The sequence below is a fragment of the Mercenaria mercenaria genome, chromosome 2 (genome assembly GCF_021730395.1).
Source record: "Mercenaria mercenaria strain notata chromosome 2, MADL_Memer_1, whole genome shotgun sequence".
NCBI classification, from domain to species: Eukaryota; Metazoa; Mollusca; class Bivalvia; order Venerida; family Veneridae; genus Mercenaria; species Mercenaria mercenaria.
Window position 1 is genome coordinate 15,887,613 of NC_069362.1, and position 23,502 is coordinate 15,911,114.

At 36.2% G+C, this 23,502-nt stretch overlaps 2 protein-coding genes across 3 annotated transcripts in view; one reads left to right on the plus strand and one right to left on the minus strand.

The window, feature by feature from the left end:
- LOC123563304 (protein sidekick-1-like) overlaps positions 1-23,502 on the minus strand; it is an 89,970-nt gene that overhangs the window by 63,720 nt on the left and 2,748 nt on the right. For both annotated transcript variants that reach the window (XM_053530799.1, XM_053530794.1), the window contains exons 2-3: positions 5,013-5,162; positions 4,337-4,513 (exon numbers count right to left, since the gene is read on the minus strand). In XM_053530799.1, the coding sequence (XP_053386774.1) occupies positions 4,337-4,513; positions 5,013-5,162 (327 nt within the window). The remainder of the gene's footprint in view (positions 1-4,336; positions 4,514-5,012; positions 5,163-23,502) is intronic.
- LOC123563306 (macrophage-expressed gene 1 protein-like) lies at positions 8,336-14,412 on the plus strand. Its single transcript, XM_045356027.2, has 4 exons — positions 8,336-8,894; positions 11,419-11,616; positions 12,333-12,532; positions 12,809-14,412. Exons 1-4 carry the CDS (start codon positions 8,406-8,408, stop codon positions 14,202-14,204), a joined length of 2,283 nt encoding a protein of 760 aa, XP_045211962.2. The 5' UTR covers positions 8,336-8,405; the 3' UTR covers positions 14,205-14,412.

A 23,502-nucleotide genomic window follows, 5' to 3' on the forward strand; every position in this document is an offset into this window, starting at 1 on the left:
ATCATGCATATGATTCGAAACCTATTTGAAAGTGCTATCCACAGTACTATGATTTCCCCACCAAAAGCTTTTCGTTTTAATTCTATTCCTGTTCAATTGACTTGCACATTGAGCTTATACTGTCGAAAGTGGTTGGACAGGAATAGCGTTAAAACGAGAAGGTTTTGGCGGGACAATTGTAGTACCGTGGGCAGCACTTTCAACTAAGTTTCGAATGATGAACATGATATTAACACACTCTATATTGAATAACAAAACTTACGCCCTGATTTATAACTTTTGTTTACGTTTCCACTCTCATTTTCGGGCTCAAAATGACGTAGCGCGATCATGTGATTGGGCACATATATGCAAGTTTGTATCAAATCCAAGCATAAATGAACCTTTTATGGCTGAGAAGGTCAGAATAGAAAATTTGCCTCTTTCAGGGGTAGCATCGTTTGAACATATGATGGAATCTAGCTGATTTTTAATACGAAGCGAGATCTTATTGTGACTTGTGTGTAATTGTGGTATAAGTCGAAAGTAAAATGTCACTGCTATCATGTTCATAAGGTGAACATTTTGGCTCCTTCAGGGATTAAAATCTGTTGAAAAATGAGGTCTCTATCGTGTTCAAAAGAAATTGTGCACGGACGGACTGACGACTGACGGACGACGGACGAAGGGCAATCAAATAATCTCATACTGTTATACCCCAGTCACACATACGGCGCGGATAGCTACGTCTAGCCACGGATAGAAACGTAGTAATCTGTATCGATCCGTACCTGAGCCGTACGGATTGGTACGGACTGATACGGATTGATACGGATTACTACTTTGAGATACGGCTCAGGTACGGATCGGTACGGAGTTCTACGTTTCTATCCGTAGCTAGACGTAGCTATCCGCGCCGTATGTATGACTGGGGTATAACTAAGAAAAAATCTAAACATTTTCCTTGACACTTTGTGATTCTGTGATTAACGTCTAAAAATAAAAGGATATTGTTGAAGAAGAGGTAAATTAGCCTGCTTGTAAAAAGTCTTAACTCCAGTAACACAGCTGCTCAATGGCATCTGCTACGTATTAGTAATTGTATTGTACTTTAGTCAAGTTGGTTTATCAAACGATGCAGAAGTAGCATGTGGTCAAATCAGAAAATTAATATTGTCACTTGTTATTATGTATTTACGGATGTGCAAATCAATGTCATATTTATTCTTAACTTTCAGTTTCTGTTGCTATCTAATTAATGTCAAAATGATTTCATGGCCCTACCCAATCAAAATTCTGGGAAAATGCTGTTTACTCCAATTTAAAGTCAATAGCGAACATTAACGAAACAAGACCCACCGTAATGCGTTGCAATTGTACCCACCGCACACTGCGTTGGAATGATTTTTGATCGATCATTTTGTATGCTTGCAATAAAAAATCACCGATTACGGAGAAAAAAAGTTTCTGCTTGACAGTGTCAGACTTACTTTTGATGCAAACGTTCTCAGGGGTCGTTTTGTACAAGATTTTACCATTTCTGATAGAAATTCTACAAAAACGGCAGTCCCTCGTCAAACTGTACAGAAGTGTTTACATTAATGACAAAGAATTGCACTGAACAAATGTTTGTGGCTGGAAGAATACACATGTGGGCTCCTGTCTCACTGGTTGTTTTCAGTCAAACGTGAAACACTCATTAGAAAAAATATCGATGACAGCGTAAATATAGTCAGTCGGCCATATTTCTTCACCGCTTCTGCGACGAATCCTCCACTGCCGCAGCGTTGGAACCACCGCTTCTGCGAAAGCTATGGCCAGTGTGGTCAAATGGAGATAAAAATGATAAATTTTAAAATAGGATTAGCATTTTTCAGCAACATAATAAAATCATCTCAACTTGGCTAATATTTGCATCACTTTTGTAAGCTTATTTACAAATACATATATCTTTCAACAGTCCAAGTCAGAAGTGCAGCATTGCTCTGTATTTAACAGTGCAGTTTCGATATTTAAGAAGACGTCAATCCCACACAGTGATTTGTTGATGAATATTCTTGCATAAAAACTACTTTTTTCACTGGATCCGCCCATGTATAAACGGGAGAAAAATCGTGTGCAAACAGGGCAATTCACGTGCTGTTAATACATGATTTTTATTTTTGAAATGCTTTGCCAGGGACGTATGTATGTATTTCTGCGCAGACTGATATTTGGCATCTGCATCTTGTTTCTTCCATAATAACCTTTTCTTGTAGCATTATAGACACAATGTAATCCATAGTATGTTTAGCTGTATCAGTTTCCAACCCCAAACGTACTGCCCCCATCAATGTACGCACTAGCTTCTCTTAGAGTTTACTCCCTTTACAAAGCGTCTGTTCAGTTATTGTAAATAACTGTGAATAAATAAGTATCGTGTGTAACTTGTGCTATTGCCCGTTTTTAGGTATTATATTAATGATTTTTGTTAGTATCAGTCGGTTTGTTTTTACCTGATTGTTCGCAGAATTCATATAATAAACCTCGAAAGCTAGTCACTAGCTTCGTACTCATCCGTACTCTGTTTGTTCGTACTCAAAATAATTCGAATGTAAAGTTGTTACTCTTAAAATAATTGTGTTCCTGTTTGTCAAATTTTTTAGTTATATGCAAAATTATGTGTAATGTAACGTTTGTAATAACTAAAAATAAAAATAAGATGCTCAAAAACCTTCAAATCACGCTTTTAGTAGTGTTGTTATGTGTGCCCCGGTTATGGATATTTAAAACATGTTTACCGTTTCCAATAACAACAAGAATGGTAAATAAAAAATGTACCGGAAGCGTCAAGTCATCACGTATGAAAACAATGCATGTAGTCGTCGTGTAATGTTTTTTATGCAAGAATAGCGACAATACACGTTTGTTTTGTGTATTAACGCCTGCAGAAGCCCTTGGGATATGTTTGTGACCTCGACCTTTTATTATATCATTCGGACTGTGCACTCGTTATACAATTCGTTCGCATCTGAACTCCAAACAGTGATTATGTAGGGATAATACACGTTTTTTTGTGTATTAACGTCTGCAGAAGCCCGCGGGATTCGTCTCGGTCACAAACAATCCCGCGGGCTTCTGCAGACGTTAATACACAAAAAACGTGTATTATCCCTACATAATCACTGTTTGGAGTTCAGATGCGAACGAATTGTATAACGAGTGCACAGTCCGAATGATATAATAATATGCATCTGAACAACAACGATTTTATTCAACAACAATTCACTGTAAGTTTGAGATCTATTATTTGATTCTAACACAATATCAAGGATTAATATCTACATCTTTGACATTATCAATTAAATATATGCTTGTTCTATGAGGTTTTCTGTTCCAGCACCCCGCTATGACATTCGACGCTTTTGAGGAAAAAACAATGTTTTTTTTGTTTGTTGCAGAATAACACAGTTTTGGCTTTCTTTGTTTATAGGAAACCAAATCGGGGCGTGAAAGAAGGTACAGTTTATGATAAAACAAAATGATAATACATCGTATAGTACATCACCAAATGGGTTAGTAAATGTGTAATTATTTTGATTCCTTTTACTATGCCTAGAGATATTTGTTTCACGAACACTTACTTGTACTAATTTATTAAGCAGGACTTAATCTTCATTGTAATTGGACTTCTGCATTTCCACCACCGTCAACGAACAGGCCCAATCAAACCGAGCCCTTAACATTTTTAATTTTGGCTTTTTGGGCGATCTTTAGAGTTTCCACTTTTCTATTTTACTTTTGTATTTATTTGTTTAACTGCAATATCATTTTCCAAAACTGTTTTTCATTTATGAGAGGGTGAATTCTTAAGTTAACATAAACATTGTTTCTTGTTTCTATCCTAGTACCAGCTTGATCGCTGTAAACAGCTAAAGATGTCTCTAAAAGCATCAGAAATTGTCGATTATTTAAGATTTAGATCTATTGTCTTTTACAAAGTAAATGTGTATTCAAAATATTCTAGGGTATCTAACATGTTACCTCTTGATTTGTCATTTGGATCTATTCTATTTTAAACAAAAGAAGGCTTTGATATTTTCATTGAACCAATTATAGATGACGGAAGAAGAACACTCGTTTTAGGTAAATGCTATAAAACACTTTTTGATAAGAGATTTTCATGTACATCTTATACGGTAGACTATTGAAATACATTCTGTCTGTAGAGGTGTCCATTATGCAGAGACTGGTTTCCTTATTTAATCTTCATACAAAGTAGACAGGAATAAATAAACAAGAAAACCAAACGTGCTTATCGACAGGGTTTGCACATGTATATCATCAATTTAAATGAAAATATCTAATATTAACTTACATTGTTGGGGCATCTCCAATGCAGGAGCAGGTTTTGGGGTACTTGGTAATCCCTCACCAACTTCATTGGAAGTAGTCACTCTAAACTGGTAAGATCGACCAGGCCGGAGACCGGTCACTGTAGCTTCCCTAACGTCAGGCTCTACATCACCATCATAAGTTACCCAATCAAGATGATCTTTATTTTAAAAAATGTAATTAGTCAATAAAAATGATCTTCACAAACATAGAAATAACACTTATCAGTATTTATAACCATCAATTCTTTTTACGTCGACAAGTGTTATGCAATGTTTATACCTTGATTGTATCAAATTTCACTAAAATCTTAAAATTTAATATGGTTCTTCATTTGCAAAAATGGACAATTCCAATTGGACAAATTACTAACACTGATTTTGAAAACTTTGCAGAGGTCATTCGGTTATAAGATTATTAGATCAAAGAAATGAGCATCATAGCGAGCATACATCACAGAGTTGTCATTAAAATGCAACATCTTTTCATAAAGTCACTAAAGCAGAACGCTTAAACTTTATAAAAGGCACATCAAACGTTTGTTCATAGCAAGTTAGCATTTTCCTAATAGACGATATCTTTTATCTATTGTAACAGCTGCATACTGTTATTTATAGAAAAGTCCAAAACAACAGGAGGGTATCAACACAGATACACACCTTCATATCCGTGGGGGACCTTCGTATATTGTACACTGAACCTGGTAATGGGAGTGTTGCCATCATAGCCCGGGTGCCATTTCACAATTGCAGCTCGTTCATCTGTAGAATGTAGCTTAACTGATGTGATAATTGGTGCTCGAGGTAACTCTGGAATATGTATAAAAAGGTGTTGGACAAATATGGCATCTACTTATTACACTTAATTGTTCAACTGGTAGCACAACATTCTTATATATAGACGAAACATCCTCTCTTGTACCTAAAGTAGAATCATTAAAGAGGGATAAAATATAATTATATATATCTTTATGATTCTCTTTATGCATTTCTCTTTATCTATACTAAACGATACAGCTATCAATACATTTTATTTCCATTCTGTAATAATTCCTTTTGAACATTAAACCAATATAGTTGTTTTGCACTAGATTCCTTTTACAAGATAATGACTGCATCCTGCCTTTCTTTTTTTCATTCATTAAGTTCAGTTTGTCTATCCTTTCAAGAATGAAAAACTATATTCATTCATTCATTCATTCATTCATTCATTTGTTCATTCATTCCTTGTTAAGCAGAAAAAGGGGAAATCACAGGTGGCCCAACACGATATGAGCCTGTTCGTAGACGGTAGTGGAAATGCAAACTACTGTCCATGCCCTCGAGCCCCGGCCCCCGAACAAACAACAAGAGGGGAAGAAAAAGATTATAATTATGCGTCCGTACTTAAACAAAATAGTAATCATTGTAAAAAGGTGTTTCTTTTACACTTGCGCAAATAAATAAAATTTGTCTTAACATTCAAATTTTATTCATCCCCTACTCCAGTATAGCTATAGCATTAAATTGTCATGCAGATTGGCAGGGACTCTGTGTTGAGAGTCTTAGTGTGTGCCTGAGTTAGACAAGGTTTATGGTCTTTTGTTGATGTATAGATTTAACATAGTGTTTCATTCCATTTCTGTCCGCCCAGTAATAACTCAGACATGGTTTGAAGGATTTCAACAGAACTTAACAGAATTTTTAGTGTTTATATATAATTTTCTGTTCGTCCGGAGTCATATCACATACATGTTTTTTAGGATTTTAGTAAACATTCATAGCAAAAATTTCTAACTGCTATAGAGAAATTCCTTGCATGTTTCATTTTTATAACTTGAAGAAGACAAGATTTACTTGTTGGACTTACATATTTATATAACATAAACAGTTTTAAGGTTTGATTAATGTGGGATCTGAGTGCTAAATGGTTGATTTTCATCACTTTTAAAGGAAACTCAGGAAAGTACGATTGAATTTTGCATTTTTTGCTATTAAGTCGTCTGTGTGTTTGGGGGAGTGGGGGCGGGATCATGCGGGCATGATGATATGAGCCGCGCCATGAGAAAACCAACATAGTGGGTTTGCGACCAGCATGGATCCAGACCAGCCTGCTTATCCGCGCAGTCTGGTCAGGATTCATGCTGTTCGCTAATAGTTTCTCTAATTGCAATAGGATCTGAAAGCGAACAGCATGGATCCTGACCAGACTGCGCGGATGCGCAGGCTGGTCTGGATCCAAGCTGGTCGCAAACCCACAATGTTGGTTTTCTCATGGCACGGCTCATATCATGTTTCTAAGAAACAATATCAAGAAACGTGAGAAACTAAGTAAAAAATTAAACTGTAATGGAGAGCTGGCAGGAGCGTGAAAGAATTGGGTAGTTGGTCACACAACACATCTATGTTGGTTTTCTCATGGCGCGGCTCAATTATAGTTATAAATGCTTTCCGATGAAAAATAATTGCAAAAGATGTGGTAAAAGTAGCTTTAAGTACGTAAAATTTCTTGTCCGAACAAAAAATGAAGAATTACGAAAACAAATAAATGAAAACAACAAATTTTGAAATTGGATGGCGTGAGGGAGCACTGTACAATTTGGCTCGAAACTTCACGAGTGTCGTATAGACACGCATCTGTAATATGTATCGGCTAGATACACCTAATGCATACGGAGTTAACCCAACTGAAATTCTGACACTCACACGTGCGACTCAATACCTGTAATATTTCTAAAGATTACTTTTATTTGCTCTTTATTTTCTGTTTTGAATAAAATAAATAACGACTTCAGGTATTTCCCAAGATTTATTTATAAACATTAACTCATCTTCACACTTGGTGTATTTACCAAATATACACACATGCACTTAAAGCAAACAAGTTTAATTGGTATATTATATTAACAACTTAAAACTCGGAGGGGGATTTTAGTAAAATATTCCCTTTTTGACATCGCATTCTAAACGGAAAATCCATATGACCCAATTATTGACAAATATTAAGTAACAAAGATATGCAAGAGATTATCTTTTCTTCCCGTTTCTTGTTGTCACTGTATAGGGGAAATTATGTACTTGAAAGAAAAATGTAATTTATAATCTCTAAATTGATATGCTCATATTATACATTTTCTGTTCTCAAAATATTTCGTTGAAGTCAAACGTATGAAAAACCTCCAAGTTCTGTATGCACAAACTGACTAAGTAGAGGTTCGAACTAACAATAAATTCACCCAAGCTCGAAACTGACTTGAAAATGTAAATTTCGATGCTCAAGCTAGCTCGAAATCCAACCTTACCTGACAATTCAGCTTTTTGAAAATTTGAATTTCAATCTTCGAGCTAGCTGTAAACTGAGCAGCTTGAAATTCAACTCTTTGAAAAGTTTGATTTTCAATCTAGCTGCTCGAAATTCAATCGTAGCTGTTAAAATTAGGCTTTTTCTGAAAAATATGAATTTAGATCTTCGAGCTGGCCTGAAATTCAGTAATAGCACGAATTTCGGCTTTTGATCTGGTTTGAACGTCGCCTTAGCACTCTTTGAAAATTTGTTAATCCATCCTTGAGCAGGCTCGAAGTTCAATGGCTCGAAACTGACCCAAGTTCGAACTTTTGAAAATATGAATTTCTAATTTCATCCCAGCTCAAAATCTGACTTTAAAATTTTGATTTTTTTTCAAGCCAGACTGGCGCGAAATTCCAGCCCCACCCCCCTCACACACCCCAGGTTTCTTCAAACTTCGAGCTGGTCCGAAATTTGATTTTAGATATTCGAACTCGTTTGAAATACAATCCCAACTGATTAGTATGATACATCAAAGAGGTTATAGTTTTGGGGTGGACTATTAATAAAAGCAGAAGTTTATACATTGTGCACATTCATACTTATGCAAGCTAGTAACGTCACAGTCTATGTATATAATGCGTTTTATATGCTCTGTTAAAGTAGCTTTATCTAAATTTTCTTCCGGGTTGTTTTTTGTCTTCCTATAAATCGTTAGCTTGCTTTCGTCACTCAGTTAAATCTGTTTTGGTGGCCGTATGGACTAGTTTGAATAACTAAAAATTGTTATGAGGTTTATTGCTGTCCTATTTCTGCTGATCACCGCAGAATCTGCGGTATTAGCAGAACCTCTTCTACCGGCGCCGTCGGGAAGCGGGGATACATTTCCCGCTGGCGATCCACGGAGATGCACAGTAAGCAAGAACGACCAGATTCTGAGGTTTGAAGTTATTCCCGGCGGCGGATGGGATAATCTTCGTAATCGAGACATGGGGATGATAGCAAAGTTAAACTACTCTCAGTGCAGGACCACCAACGATGGAAAATTTCTTGTTCCCGACGGCATTTTGACAATACCGATAAAAAGTAGCAAAGTGGAAACGTACGCTGAGTTAATTACACATTGGGATAATTTCACCAGCACGCTTTCAAGGTCCGTCAACGTGCACGCCGGACTACATCTTACACATGTAGGGATAAGCGGGAAGTTTTCCGACGAATACGAGAGTGTGAAGTCCCAACAACATTTCGACAAGTCTATGACGACGCGTGTTCAGGTTAGTTGGCATGTCATTTTTGTTTCAAATATTTACTTCATTATATGTTTTAATCTCCATCTTACATATTAAAATACGTTTAAACCCCATCCAAGAAGGCATACAATTGCTTTATTTTAGAATGTGTGCGATGTGTAATGTCACTATGACCTCAGGCCTAAACTATCTTAAAGCACGCAATTTTCTCAAGATAAATTTAAATGTATATTTGATAAGTTAAACATGGACATAAAGGTCATAATTGAGGGACTTTGTTTTCAGGAGGTCAATGTACACACTGAATCGGAAGCGATGCCTGAGCTCATTAAAAAATCAAACATTAACGCGCTGTATACAAGTGCATCACCCCCATACTTGTGTATATAAGTGGTTGTCGCTAGTGTGTGTGAATCATAACAATTTTATCATTTTACATACTTTCCTAAATGCATACATGTATACATATAATCATTTAGAAACCCATCCAGCTGGCTTGTGGAAGGTCGATGCTCGTACACAGGTTCCCGCTCGTGCTGGAAATAGTGCTCGGAGGGTCTCCCTGAAAAGCGGCCATATGACCATAACTGTATCAGTGTGACAAAGCAAAAGCTATATATACATTTTCTTTATACATTTTATATATATATATAATTTCAAGGCTGGTTATAAGTGTACAACATTACTGTATACGCTTCGCTGCAGTGAAACGTAGGCTGATGAGTACTTCAGAACCAGAAACCACCACTAATTTCGTTTTCTATTTTAAAATTTGCAGTAAAAATAACCTATAGATAAAGACTAATTTCGGCTTTCGCAACCCTGATTTTTATAGAAAGATGTGACTGTTTATATCTAGACTTATTTTAAACCCATTTGCAAATTTAAAAACAGAATTAAAAGCATTATTGGGCCTTAATAAGACATACATTACCTCTGTTTGTTTGTTTGTTTTGTTGGGTTTAACGTCACACCGACACAAATTATGTCATACGGCGGCTTTCCAGCTTTGATGTGGAGGAAGACCCCAGTTGCCCCTCTGTGCATTATTTCATCACTGCGGGCACCTGGGTAGAACCACTGACATACCGTAAGCCAACTGGACGGCTTCCTCCCACGATGACAATTTCAACGCCTCGAGTAAGGCTTGAACCCACATTGGTGAGGGGTAAGTGATTTACTCGGCCACTGAGGCCCCTGTCCCTTATTTGATCTTCCTTTATGCTCATTCTTGCAAAAAAGCCACAATGGGATATGACGTATACACTTCTACAATTTACAATTTACGTGAAGATTTACAAGCCTATAAATAATTATAGTAAGGATCCTCGTCAGACTTAATTTTACTGCATGTCTAACCGGGTAAATGAGATTGCTTGAAACTAGCATGTATGGTGGCTGATTTCTGCCATTTCGTTCTGGTGTGTTGGTGTGTTTGAAGACCGCCAGGACGCCAGAATGACGAACTAGCACGCCAAAAGACAATATCTTATTTTGTTGTATCAGAACGCAAATTTGTCTAGACCCAATCCGTGACTACCGTTACCTCCCCTGACGGTTCGTCCACAGTGTCAAAAGCAACGTTTATATAAAATAGGCGTGATCGATGTAGGGTGTACTTCAGTCTCCCAGGCCAGTTGTTAACACATTGATGATTTAATGGCGAAAATAAAAATCTGAGAATAGCAAATTTTCTCTTGTGTATGGTTTTGAGCAACACGTCATGATAATTTTAATCACCCACTGACCTATATATCATAAAACATAAAGTACCACTTGTTAAGTATGCTTATTACCCATTTACCGAACTGCGCGTTTTAAGTGAGAAATGCGCGATTGAATTTATTTAGTATATTTTCCCGTTCATGACCATTGTTCTTACAGTATACCTAGGGGTAGGGTATAATATGTTCAGTAGAATTTTCTTTCTGGCCTTGAGCCATTGGTTGTGGATAGATGGTTATTTGTTCATGTAACATAATACTAAATTCATTTTCTCAATATCGGTCATGCAATTTCGTGCAAAAACATTACGAAACCGAAAATACAAATGAGATAAATTATTCATAAAATTTCCGTAATCAGTCATCGCAAAACATCTTGCATGTTTGAATTTATAAATCAATTTTGACTATCAGGTTGTTACGCAATATGCGCCAATCTGTCTCTCAATGTAGAATTATGTTACTTAAAGATTGCAAATATTTTGAGTCACGTTACTGGATTGAATTTGCATGTTTTTGGACATTTCCCTTTGTCTGTTTGCAGTCCTTTGAAACTCGGTACCAACATATTTATTTACAGACGACTACTGAGGTTTTCGAATTTCTAAGCGTTACAAACAGGTGTCTTGAACTATGATATAGATACTATATTTACATGTCTACATCAGATCTTCAAGTCATTCTGCATTGCTTTTCAATATTCACCATCGTTTTACTACTACCAAACAGCCATTAAAGCATTTATTGCCAATATATGGCTTTTTTTCAAGACGGATGTATAAAAATTGTTCATTTAACGAATTGCTTTATCTAATATATTTCAGGCCCGCTATGTTCAGTATACAGCTAAGCTTGAACCCGACACCGCGATCAACGATGCATTCAGGGCACGTTTGCGCAGGATAGCCGCTCATTTGACGTTGAACCGTACAGATCTCGCTCGTTACGAGAGTCAGCTTCTTGTACGAGATTTCGGAACACACGTGATTACCAGCATAGATGTCGGAGCTGCTTTGGTTCAAGTATGTAAAACAAACTTATTCATTTTAATGTAAAATTAGCCGCACCATGAGAAAACCAACATAGTGCATCCGCGCAGTCTGGTCAGGATCCATGCTGTTCGCAAACGGTTTCTCTAATTGCATTAGGCTTTGAAAGCGAACAGCATCGATCCTGGATCTATGCTGGTCGCAAAGCCACTATGTTGGTTTTCTCATGGCGCTGCTCATATCAATGGCCGTTTTCAGAATATAAAAACCTCATCTTGACTTGATCAAAATGTTTTCTGTACATCTTTCTTACAAATAGTCCAGTTTTTTCTGAAAAAAAGATACATTTTAACATTTTCAAAGAATTTTTCCAAATGTACAATGACTACACCACAATTTTCAAAACAAACTGTAACATATATATATAATATAAAATTTCAGAATCAGTACTTATAAGCTATAATTTAAGAGTATAATTTAGATTACAACAGACTATCTTTTATGTTAAATCAAGGTTTTTACACCATTAGTAACCCAGTAGGACGTTTTAATGCATATTTCATATATCAAATTTAGGCCGTTTAAATGCATAACTGCTGTCTAAAACTAATCCAGTCATGTTGATTATAATAATATTTTCGAAGTATGGAGAATTGACCCTTATATAAAACAGGTTTGACTGTAATTGCGGCACGTACACAAGCATTAATGTTTCATTTAACCATTTCATGGTGTTTGTTTATGCGTAGGTCGATGAGCTCACGGCAACATTTGTTAGAAAGTACGAGTCCCAGAAACAACAAATCCTTGCTTCGGCAAGTGCCAGCTTCTTTGGAATTTTCGACTTCGGAGCCGGCTACTCTCAAACCACATCTCAAACAATGATAGACGAATACCGAAAAGAAAGAACTACATCAAAGATTATAACATTCGGTGGTCCCATATTTAGGTATGTATAATCTTTAAAGGGTGATACTTTATTCAGGCTGTTAACAGAGACATAGCAGAGGAAGAAAGATCTGTTGTGGTCCCGTGGTGGTAATTTGCGGTCCCGTGGTGATAATGGTTCGGACGCGTGGTTGTACTTGTTCAGACCCGCTGTGGCAATCTTGCTAGTTATTTTTACATCAGTAAATGTTTTACATGGCTCACGTTGAGCGTTACGATCTTTCTGTTAGCATAATGACTTTCTTAACATTGACTTGTGTTTATATTTATTTTTCAGGCCGACAAATTTTACAGCAAATAATTGGACTGATTTCATTCATAACGAAATGGTGGCTCTAGACAGAAGTGGAGATCCAATATATTTCCAAATAAGTGAGGTCAGCCTTCCAGACGTACCGCAGTCAATCGTCTTTGACGTCTACGATTACGTCAAAGACGCCGTTCACCAATACTACGAACACAACACCCATAGAGGTTGCACGAATGAAGACTCGCCGAACTTCAGTTTTCAAGCTAACGTCGATGATGGTACATGCCTTCCTCCAAAAACAAATTTTACGTTCGGAGGGGTTTATCAATCGTGTCAAGGAAGTGGATACATCGACCTGTGCAATGGAATGTCCCAAAAGAATCCTCAGACTGGGGGTTATAGCTGCCCAGATGGTTATGAGTCCGTTCCGCTCCAGCAAGGCACAAAATCATCTTCCCGAAGCAGACGATCATGCCATAGTTGTTGGTTATTCTTTCATTGTTGTAATTCAGTTACGGATACAGCCTACGCGAGCTTTTCTGCGTACTGGTGCGCAGCGACCGGGAAAGTAAAAGCCGACAGTGGATTCCTCTTCGGAGGGCTATATACTCCGACCATGGCGAACGTCTTGACCCAGAGCCAGAGCTGTCCACCAGAATTCTATCCTCTAAAACTTCTTGCCTCTCTAACAGTTTGTGTAAGTGACGACTACGAACTAGGCTATAGATACTCACTCCCTTTTGCTGGCTTTTACAGCTGCAAAGCTGGTAATCCTTTGGCGCTGAAGGAAAAGAACGATTTTCTTAAAAGCAATGGCAAAAGTAGCATGATGATAGAATTCATGATGGCGGAAGGTATGACGTCATATCCGCATTCATGCCCAGAAGGCTACAGCCAACATTTAGCCACCGTCGACAACGGATGTAGTATCAATTACTGTATAAAAACAGGAGCCCTCTCAGCACAAGGCATTCCAAAGGTACAGAGGCCACCGTTTATGGAAGCTCCTAGAGACGGCTTCACCAAGATAGGTGAAGATGCTATTGTACTCAACAGTGATGGAACGTTATGGACAAACATGGAAGATGCAAGTGAAGCAGTACCAGCTTTCATGGCCAGACATGGGATTACCACATTTTCACCAACAGCTGAATCACATAATAAAAAAGGCAACTCAGAAAACTCCGAGTCCGGTGGACTTTCAGGTGGCAGTATTGCCGCCGTATCCATCTGCGCAACGCTTGCTTGTGTTTTGGCTGGGACGGTTATAGTAATAGTAGTAAAGCGCAGGCGCCGTGGGCCCTACCGAGAAACTGACAGAGAAACTGACCCATGGGCTGGAGAGAGCAGGCGTATTAACGCACGCTCTACCAAAGGTTACGGAAAAATTGAGAATACCACAACCGTCACGTCGCAAGCTTAAGCGTATCATGTCTATGAGGAAAGCGTGTTTCTTCATTCTATTGAGCCTGACATTTATGAACATATGGAAATTTCATTATTAGTAAGGTATACCTTAGATTATATTGCTATTGTATCACTCTGTTTGTTTTGTTTTCAAATCCTGACTTTGATTTGTAAAGATATATTTTTATACTGTACAGTACAATAATAAAGAAATGGAGAGGTCAGTAATGGAGTTGTCTTGTGGTTGAAATTACTGCATAATTCATGCGATTTTGATGTTTCGTATACAAAAAAGTCAATCTGTATAAAAGAAAACCCTGCTTTTTCTAAAATGGACTTGTCCATCATTCAATTTGGACAGTACCAATTTCTATTCTAAGGGGTGTTCGCTTGATTTAACTGAGCGAATAGCGAACAATGAAGTACTGATGTGCAGACTGATTTTGGTCTGCACTGTAAAAAGCACTTGCCACCAGCAGGCTTAAGGTTACAGTATGGCTGAACCGCCTTTTTTCCTGGATTTTCCCTATATTCCTGCCTGCCTGAAAAAATGCATTAAATAAGTATAACTTGAGTTTATCACATGCTTTACGTCGTTCGCGTGAAATAAAGCCATTACATATTTTTGGTACTAGTGTAATAAAGCTTTGAATTTGACGTCGTTTTAAGTATATAGAAGTCGTTGGTCGAACTGACTTGCTGCATAATAGGTAAAAAGAAGAAATTTTGATTTTTTTTAGCAGGAAAAGCTTGCATCCTAGAAATGTCATATTAGGTAGAAACCGCAGTCCGTGGACCAACACCACATATTGGACATACATGGCCAGGCCATTCTAAAAGTTTATTTTGTTAACCATAAAGACATTCGTTTAAAAAATATCTATATTAAGTCTTGTTGTTTCACTGAACTCTGTATGTTGTAGTGTAGTTCTATGGACTGAAGGTGAGAAAAGCAATCATTTTATGCAAAAAAATAAGAGCTGAGAATGTGACAGCACTCTCACCTATATTGATGCTGGGTAGTGAAATAGACCATTTCCGAGGAAAGAGTTATGAGAAAATATATATAAAAGATTGGTGCCAGATTTGAGGACCTGCTCATATTTAATTTTGATTGTGATATGTAACAACCAAGTTTGAATCAAATCCATTCAGTGATAACATAGATACATTTATATCCAAAGTTCTTCATAAACCTACCCTGAAATAATAAGTTAAAGGAGACATACATTCATATTAAGTATCAGAAATATTTACCTTGTCATGTATGATGAGGGTGTTCAGGGACGAAATTCTAAGTAAAAAGGGACATAATTAAGGAAAGGAAATAACAGTGCCAGAGTTATGGCCCATTTGACATGTGATATGGCTGATGATGTAGAACAAACACTTTGAAGTCAGCAAAATAAACCTAATGCCATTTTGTCTCTGAAATGTCATGGATTTCAGAACGACCCAGTTTTACATGTCACGAGTATCTGTCTACAATATGACAGATGTATATCTTAGAATTATGGGTAGTTTGGACATCCGTCGAAACGTCGTTTACCTCAAGATCGATCGTACAATAACATCAAAAACATCCGTCAAACATCCGTTTGAAACATCGCTTACCTCAAGATCGATCGTACAATAACATCAAAAAGAAATTTTTAAGATATCAGGAAATTATTGTTACATTTGTCAACAAGGCTCTTAACCTTAGTTACTGGCATATTATATCTGACGGGAACACATGAGAATTAGTTGTTTTTAGTTTACTGAACAAAACAGCTAGCCCGCGTTTAGCTCTTTTGTCAGTGATTTAAAAAGTGTTTAATGTGCAATTTTGAAATTTAGTCTACGGTTAGAACAATAAATTATGTTGTTGATAATTTTCACAATTTCAACAAAATCAAATCATACTATCGTATAAATTCGCTCATTTTACGATTTCAACATATCTTTGAAAAGTCACAAGAATACATTGAAACATCTGGAATTTACAAACAAGCAAAAAACGTTATGAGGGAAGAAAATGACAACACAAACAGAATAATGGCGTTTTCATGCCCTGTCGTTTTTATTTTTGTGAGTTTTTAAAAACAGGCTTTGGTAGTAAAATGAATCAAATTATATTTTTGCGTAACTTAATACTATCGATGCTTTGATATGTTAATATTAATAAATTGATCAACTGCCACCTAAATCTAAGAAATGTAATTTCAGTAATCTTTAAACTAATTGCAAAATAGCAAATGGCGGGTTATCTCCTTATAAACGCAGTGCTTGGTGTATTGGTCAACATGGCAGGGAAATTTTTATGATGCGGAGGCGGTTCCATTATAGCTTTGTCACACAACGGTTCGGAAGGAACAAACCACTCATTTACCACTTATAAAACACTGTGTCATATTCAGATGTTTTAAGGATTCAGGAATTTCGTGAGACCAGCATTTCCGCAAATGATTAAAGAATATCTGAGCCGCGCCATGAGAAAACCAACATATTGGCTTTGCGACCATCATGGATCCAGACCTGCCTGCGCATCCGCGCAGTCTGGTCAGGATCCATGCTGTTCGCTAACAGTTTCTCTAATTGCAATAGACTTTGAAAGCGAACAGCTGAAAGCTGGTCGCAAAGCCACTATATTGGTTTTCTCATGGCGCGGCTCATCTTAACAATCTGATGCATAAAAGGGTGAAAATAAAAACTCGTATTGACTACATTTATCAAGACTTCCTCAAAATGACAAATGTCATCCAGTTAAAAACACTTAAGAGGTTTTATATTGATAAGTAAGGGCGCACTGACTATTGTTCAATGACAAATTAACATTAAATTCCCTTTCAGAAGGAAGTTTAACCATGATATTTTATCATATGATTGTTTATTTTTGTTCTCATTTTTTTCCATTAGGGTATTTTCCTGAATTTATTTTCCTTTTACTTAAATCTTTCTGTAACAGATTAGTGCTAATGATTGGTAGAATACTTCTTTAGCAGTGACTCACGTCTTCACCACACGGATGGCAATTCGGAATCTTTTTGAGTAATCGGCGTGCTCCGAGAACGGTTTTCTCGTACCTAGACTCAGTTCTGATATATCTGTGGTCCTTTGGAATTATAGATACCGTTCAGTATATCTGTATAATAGTATTCTACTTACATAGGTGTTAATGGGACTTGATGGGTGTTGCATACCGTTATTTCATCATCTTCTACTCAGACTGAATAAGGTTACACTATGGTATCATTTTGTTGGAAAAATGGGGAAAAGTTGCGGAACATGAAACTTAATCCGAGTAAATGTCAAGTCTTCCAGCCAAAATAAAATGCACAACAAATTCACTCACAAGTGTCATAGTCACATAAGATAAAAAAAGGTCGACATTAGCCATTATCTTAACTGGAACACACATATCTAAAAATCACAACAAGTGCGAACAGAGCATTAGATTTCCTCAAAAAAGCACACGAAAGCGTCAAGTCACTGTCTTACAAGCAAAACTACAATATATGTCATTTGTATAAAAAAAAAAACTCAAAGAATTGTCAGATCTGGAAGTACTGGTTCTGTCTTGATTGTAGTCTTTACTGTGTCTGCTATTCGAAGCCCTGAACCAAGAACCAACTAAAATTTTGCCTTTTCATTGGAACGGTTGTACCAGGGTACTGCCTAAGCTTGTTGAATTCGGCTCGGCTCTCAGTAAAATTCTCGGTCATGGAATATGAGAAGAAGGGCAATGATTGATATTACTAGTATTTCAACATAGTAGAAATTGCAATCAAAGAGCATAGGGAGAGAGGGGATGGGAGAAAATGTAATATTATTGTGCACAATGTGCCTGAATCCACAAAAAAGGAAGTTGATGAAAAGAGCTTTAAATACATTTTTAGGATAGATAATTGTTCAGAATTAAGATATTTGGCTTAATTAGATTTGGTAATCCTGGGACTGAAGCAAGGCTGAATAAAGTACAATTCAGACAGTAGCAGATAAACTGAGTATTAGGAAGCACCAAGTTTCTAAGGGAAATGAGGGACCATGAACAGGCACATGTATAGAGTAAGATATTTATTACTGCATACCAGACAAAACATGAGAGTACAAAGTGTATTAGTCTAGAAAGAGGAACTTGAAAAGAGAAGGAAGGTTTAACAAAGTCCCAATTTAATAATTTTCTGTGGAGAGATTATTGAACGAAAATCAAAATTACACGTTAGTATTGATAGAGGATCTTCAGCCAAGGGCGGATCAGCTAGGGGTAGGCCTGTCACTGTCAGGTATTTCGAGCTTAAGAGGTATTTTAAGAAAGGACATGCACAAAGTGTAAACATTATTGTTAATCCTACTGAAGAAAATTTTGTTAATGATACCTGTTAACGAGAAAGCTAGTCAAGATATCATGAATACTTGAAACTGTTAACATTACCGTCAGTCATAGTGACATTGTTGTGGACCTGTCAATAATTGTATAAATACTGATCTAAGTTGTTACAAAATACTCAGGGTACTGAATCAGTAAAATGAGTTCAACACTTTGCTTATGAAAATCAAGTGGAAAATGACATTCATGGTTATGATTTAGATGAAAATGGCACAGTGGGCTAGATTTCTGAAAACAGCTCTAGCACTACAGAAACATTAATACAAATTCAGACGAGTTGTGTAATAAGAGGACGAACTGAAAATACAACAGTGTAATATACAGCAAGATTTTCTATATGTAACTGAACTGAAGTACTTCCAAAATTCAATATTGACAACATATCAAGCTAATAAATGTTATATGATATAGACGATGAAGTGGCATTTCCTAGCTCTGACACTGGGAGAATTGTGATATCATATGCAAAATCATATCTTGACATTTCACCAAAATTAGATGTATTGTGATGCATCTTAGTGTGAATGGATAGTCAAGGATAAGCAAGTAGTTGTTGGCTGCATTTATAGGAGTCATGATTATCAAGCTTGCAAAACAGTAAACTAGCATTTAAAAAAATTACTTCAATATAAAAGATATTTACTGGATATGCTACAGCATCCCTCACAACCACAGACAGACTGACCACAGACACTTGGGTAAGTACACCCCCTCTACAGCCCCTGCCAACTATTAGTCAGTAATTTCCAGTAATATAACATGTACTGAGCGTAGGTAACAATCATAAAACGGGTTTTGTAACAATTTAAGCATGCTTTTAAAATGCACTTTTTACCATCAATGCTCTTTAAGATTAAAGATGGAGACACTAGTCTGGAACCACCGCACTGTACCGTGCGTGTCGTAAACAAGCTATCAAAGTTAATACACTTACGACTTTATTAAACTGGATCATCAGTTACTATGATAAAAGTCCAGTTTTGGTACCAGCCTACGATATGCGCAATACAAAACAGATTTAATTGGCAGGGAAATGTTTCATACAAGTAACACAGATCGGTTTATGATAGTCGGAACCCAAATGTCAGTTTTAGGACCGGTGTAATTTGACAGAATGGTTACAGAATCGTCGATTGATACTAGAATTTTATAGGTTCGACTGTTGTTTCCTAGTGTCAATTTCACAGATGTCCATATTTAATCTTAAAGAACATCGATGGTAAAAAAGTGCATTTTTAAAACATGTTGAAATTTTAACAAATTCAGTTTTTTGACCATCACCTACTCTCAACAATTTGCAGGGTCGGAAGAGTGTGGACGTGTCATGACCCGAAGTGTCTGTGTGACAGACGTCATAAATGTCAGTTTATCGAGTGTCGAAGTTTAAGAGATGCAGAAATGAACAGGAATATTCTGGATCTTGTCAATGCTGCTGAAGAATTACTATGTCGAAGACATTGAATATTTGCCATCCTTAGGGTCTAGTGATCACATAGTGTTACGGTTTTTGTTGAAATATGTTTACTTTGATTTAAAGGACTTTTATAATTGAATTGGGGCATATATGTACATAAAATATGAATTAGTGGTATTTGCAGATGAATAGCATCAAACTGACTGGGAATTGACTGTTAAAAATTGTGGCATTGATGATTGAGGATATGTGGAAGCATTTTGCTAAGAAATTTAATGAAAATGTAGAAAATTTTGTTCCAAAGTCAAAGGAAGGATATAAACTAATACCGCTATGGATGACTGGTGAAACATAACAAGAGCTGTCCGTAAGACAGAGCGCTCCACTATTCGGGGATTTGACAGTAAAATGAATATATATCTGAATAAGAGACCTCTACTTTAAAAGGAAGATACACCAAGGGGCATAATTCCATCAAATACACAAATTTGAGTTATTAGGAATGTTACAACACATGCAGATGATGATAATAAAGATATATTTTGAATTTCAAGACATTATATTATATAGAACCAAAGTTATGTCCAGAAAACAAAGTTTGTAAAAAAAATAAGTATAAAAGGTGCATAATTCAAAAATACAAATCAGAGTTATGGGGATTGTTACCACACATGCAGATGGTGATGATAAAGATACATTTTAAGTTTCAAGTCTTTATCTTATATTGCATTAAAGTATATCTAGAAAGTGAAGATTGCAAATAAAGGTTTAAGTACAAAAGTGGCATAATTCTGTCAAAAACACAATTTGAGTTATGGGGTATGTAACCACACATGCAGATGAGTATAAACAAATACATTTAATTTCAATTCATTATCTTTTAAAGTACCAAAGACATGTCTATAAACGAAGCTTTCGAAAAAATTTAACATGAAAATAATTCCAAGTATACTCCTTGGTGACCTTGACCTTGGGTGTAATGGGCCCAGCCCCTGCACATACTGTGTTTGTATGCTGGACAATGTTTATGTGAACTTACAGTATGATATAAGCAAAAGTAACAAAGATAGGAAAGAAAAACAAAGGTTGCCAAAAAACTTTAACCTTATAAATAACCTAAGTAAAAGGCCTTGGTGACCTTGACCTTGGGTATAATGGGCCCAGTACCTATACATACTTTGTTTGTATGCTGTACAATGTTTATGTAAAGTAACAGTAAGATATAAGCAACAGTAACAAAGATATGACAGAAAAACAAAGGTTGCCGAAAAACTTTAACCTTAAAAATAATCTACGTATAACACCTTGGTGATCTTGACCTTAGGTATAATAGGCTCAGCCCCTACACATACCTTGTTTGTATACTGGATAATGTTTATGTGAAGTTACAGTAATATATAAGCAATAGTAACAAAGATAGGACAGAAAAACAAAGGTTGCCGGAAAACTTAAACCTTAAAAACAACCTAAGTATAACAGCTTGGTGACCTTGACCTTAGGTATAATGGGCTCAGCCACTACACATACATTGTTTATATACCGGACAATGTTTATTTGGAGTTACAGTAAGATATAAGCAATAGTAACAAAGATATGACAGAAAAACAAAGGTTGCCGAAAAACTTTAACCAAGAAGGGTATAGTATAGCCCCCCTATTCTCCGAATAGTGGAACTAAAAAAGGAAAGGCATGCATGGGATAGGTATTTGGTAACTTGACGCTTTGAGGGTTATAATGAATACAAAAAAAATGAGTGCAAATGCCCCCAAATGACATAATTAAGAATAGTTAGAGAAATTATGAAATAATGATCTCAAAAAACTCTTGAGAACATTGTTTGGAAACATATCATGAAACGTGTAGATGTATGTAAAAAAATTTTGTTCGATGACAAATACGATTTCTTAAAAAAAGAACTAGAAAGGATCTAAAAAAGTAGATCAAGTGCATTTGCAGCTTCTGTACGTTATGGAATAACTATACTGAAAAACAACGAAATTTGGACACAGTGTATCTTTACTTAGCAAAAGCTTTAGATAAAGTCTAAGATTATTGCAAAAAGTTTTATCTTTTGGGATCAGAGAGGAATATTTTGAAATTGATGAAAGACGTTGTCTGTAACAAAAGACAATGTCTGTCAGTCGAAGGAAGTACATCAAGGGAGGGGTTGATATTTGAGTGCCCCGGGGTGGGGGAGGGGTCAGTATGTTAAGGCCGTGCTCTACATAATTTATGTGAATGATGTCACAGAGCATATAAAATCCAATATTAAGATTTTTGCTGATGACACTAAGATTTATGCACCTACATGTGAAACAGATACACTCCAAGAAGACCTTGATTCTGTCATGAAATGGGCTAAAACTTGAGAATTAAAATTCAACAAGTGATCCATTATGGACAGGCAAATCCTCAAAACAAGTACGTTATGAATAACAAATACTCTGAAAGTGGCACAGGATAAATGCGATCTTGGTTCACATTTGAAAAAGATATGAAATTTAGAAAACTTATTTCAACAAAAATCAACAAAGCTAACAGTATATTAGCCCTTTGAAATTATTGATAAATACATTTTTAGGAAGTTGTTAATTTGCCCTCACATTGAATTCGCAACTAACGAACTTATATAAGAAAACAGTGTTTCACATGAAAACTGAACATCAAAGAAAGCTCTATAAACTGTATATTACTCTATAGAATGATTATTTATTTACTGATGTATGTTTTGAGTTCCGGAGAACGACTACAAAAAGAGGCCAAACTTTCGGACAGTTCAACACCTTTCAAAACTCATCATTTTCAAAGAACCGTTACTCATGTCTTCGTTTCGATGAATTGGCAATAACTTCCTAGTGCAGAAATTTTATGTTACTAGTTAATTTATATGGACATACGGTAAGACATGCACTGGGCAGGTAGGTCGTTTGTAAAGATATGGTTCATTCATCAAATAGTTCTGTCGTTTGGTGACATATTCCTAAGCCTTATATCTATCTTACATTATAATGAGATCATATTTACATTTCAAAAAGAACAAAAAAATAATGAATGCATGGAGCGTACACACGTAACCAGAGGCACACTCTACAAAGCAGGCCACGACTGAAAGATACACATAAAGCATGCGGAGTGCTTCAAATACCGATCAACAAAAGTTCTTTTATTTTCATAAACCTTTACAAATATGGGAATATTCAGGTCTGTCTTTATATCCTTAAGTTTTTCATCCATATGTAAAAGGTTCCATTTGCCTACCGCAAGGCTACATATAATGATATTCACAATTGCATTGTAAATCACGAATTTGAACATATTCTGCTGTGTTTTATTATCATGACTGTTTAATGATCAAAATACATTTTCATGATAACTAAGTTTTATTAAATTACATAAATTTTCAAATATTATTACTTACATGGTTTGTTGTTGACCGGATACGGGATATATACGCTGTCGAGGAAATCCATGCTGCCATATAAATTCGCTCAAACTATATTTAACAATTCACAAAAATACACTAAAACATCT

Excerpts from the sequence above, each read along its gene's own strand:
- LOC123563306 (XM_045356027.2), top strand. The coding sequence starts at position 8,406 with ATGAGGTTTATTGCTGTCCTATTTCTGCTGATCACCGCAGAATCTGCG. Across the intron at positions 8,895-11,418 it reads CTATGACGACGCGTGTTCAG|GCCCGCTATGTTCAGTATAC; the intron begins GTTAGTTGGCAT and ends AATATATTTCAG. Across the intron at positions 11,617-12,332 it reads TCGGAGCTGCTTTGGTTCAA|GTCGATGAGCTCACGGCAAC; the intron begins GTATGTAAAACA and ends GTTTATGCGTAG.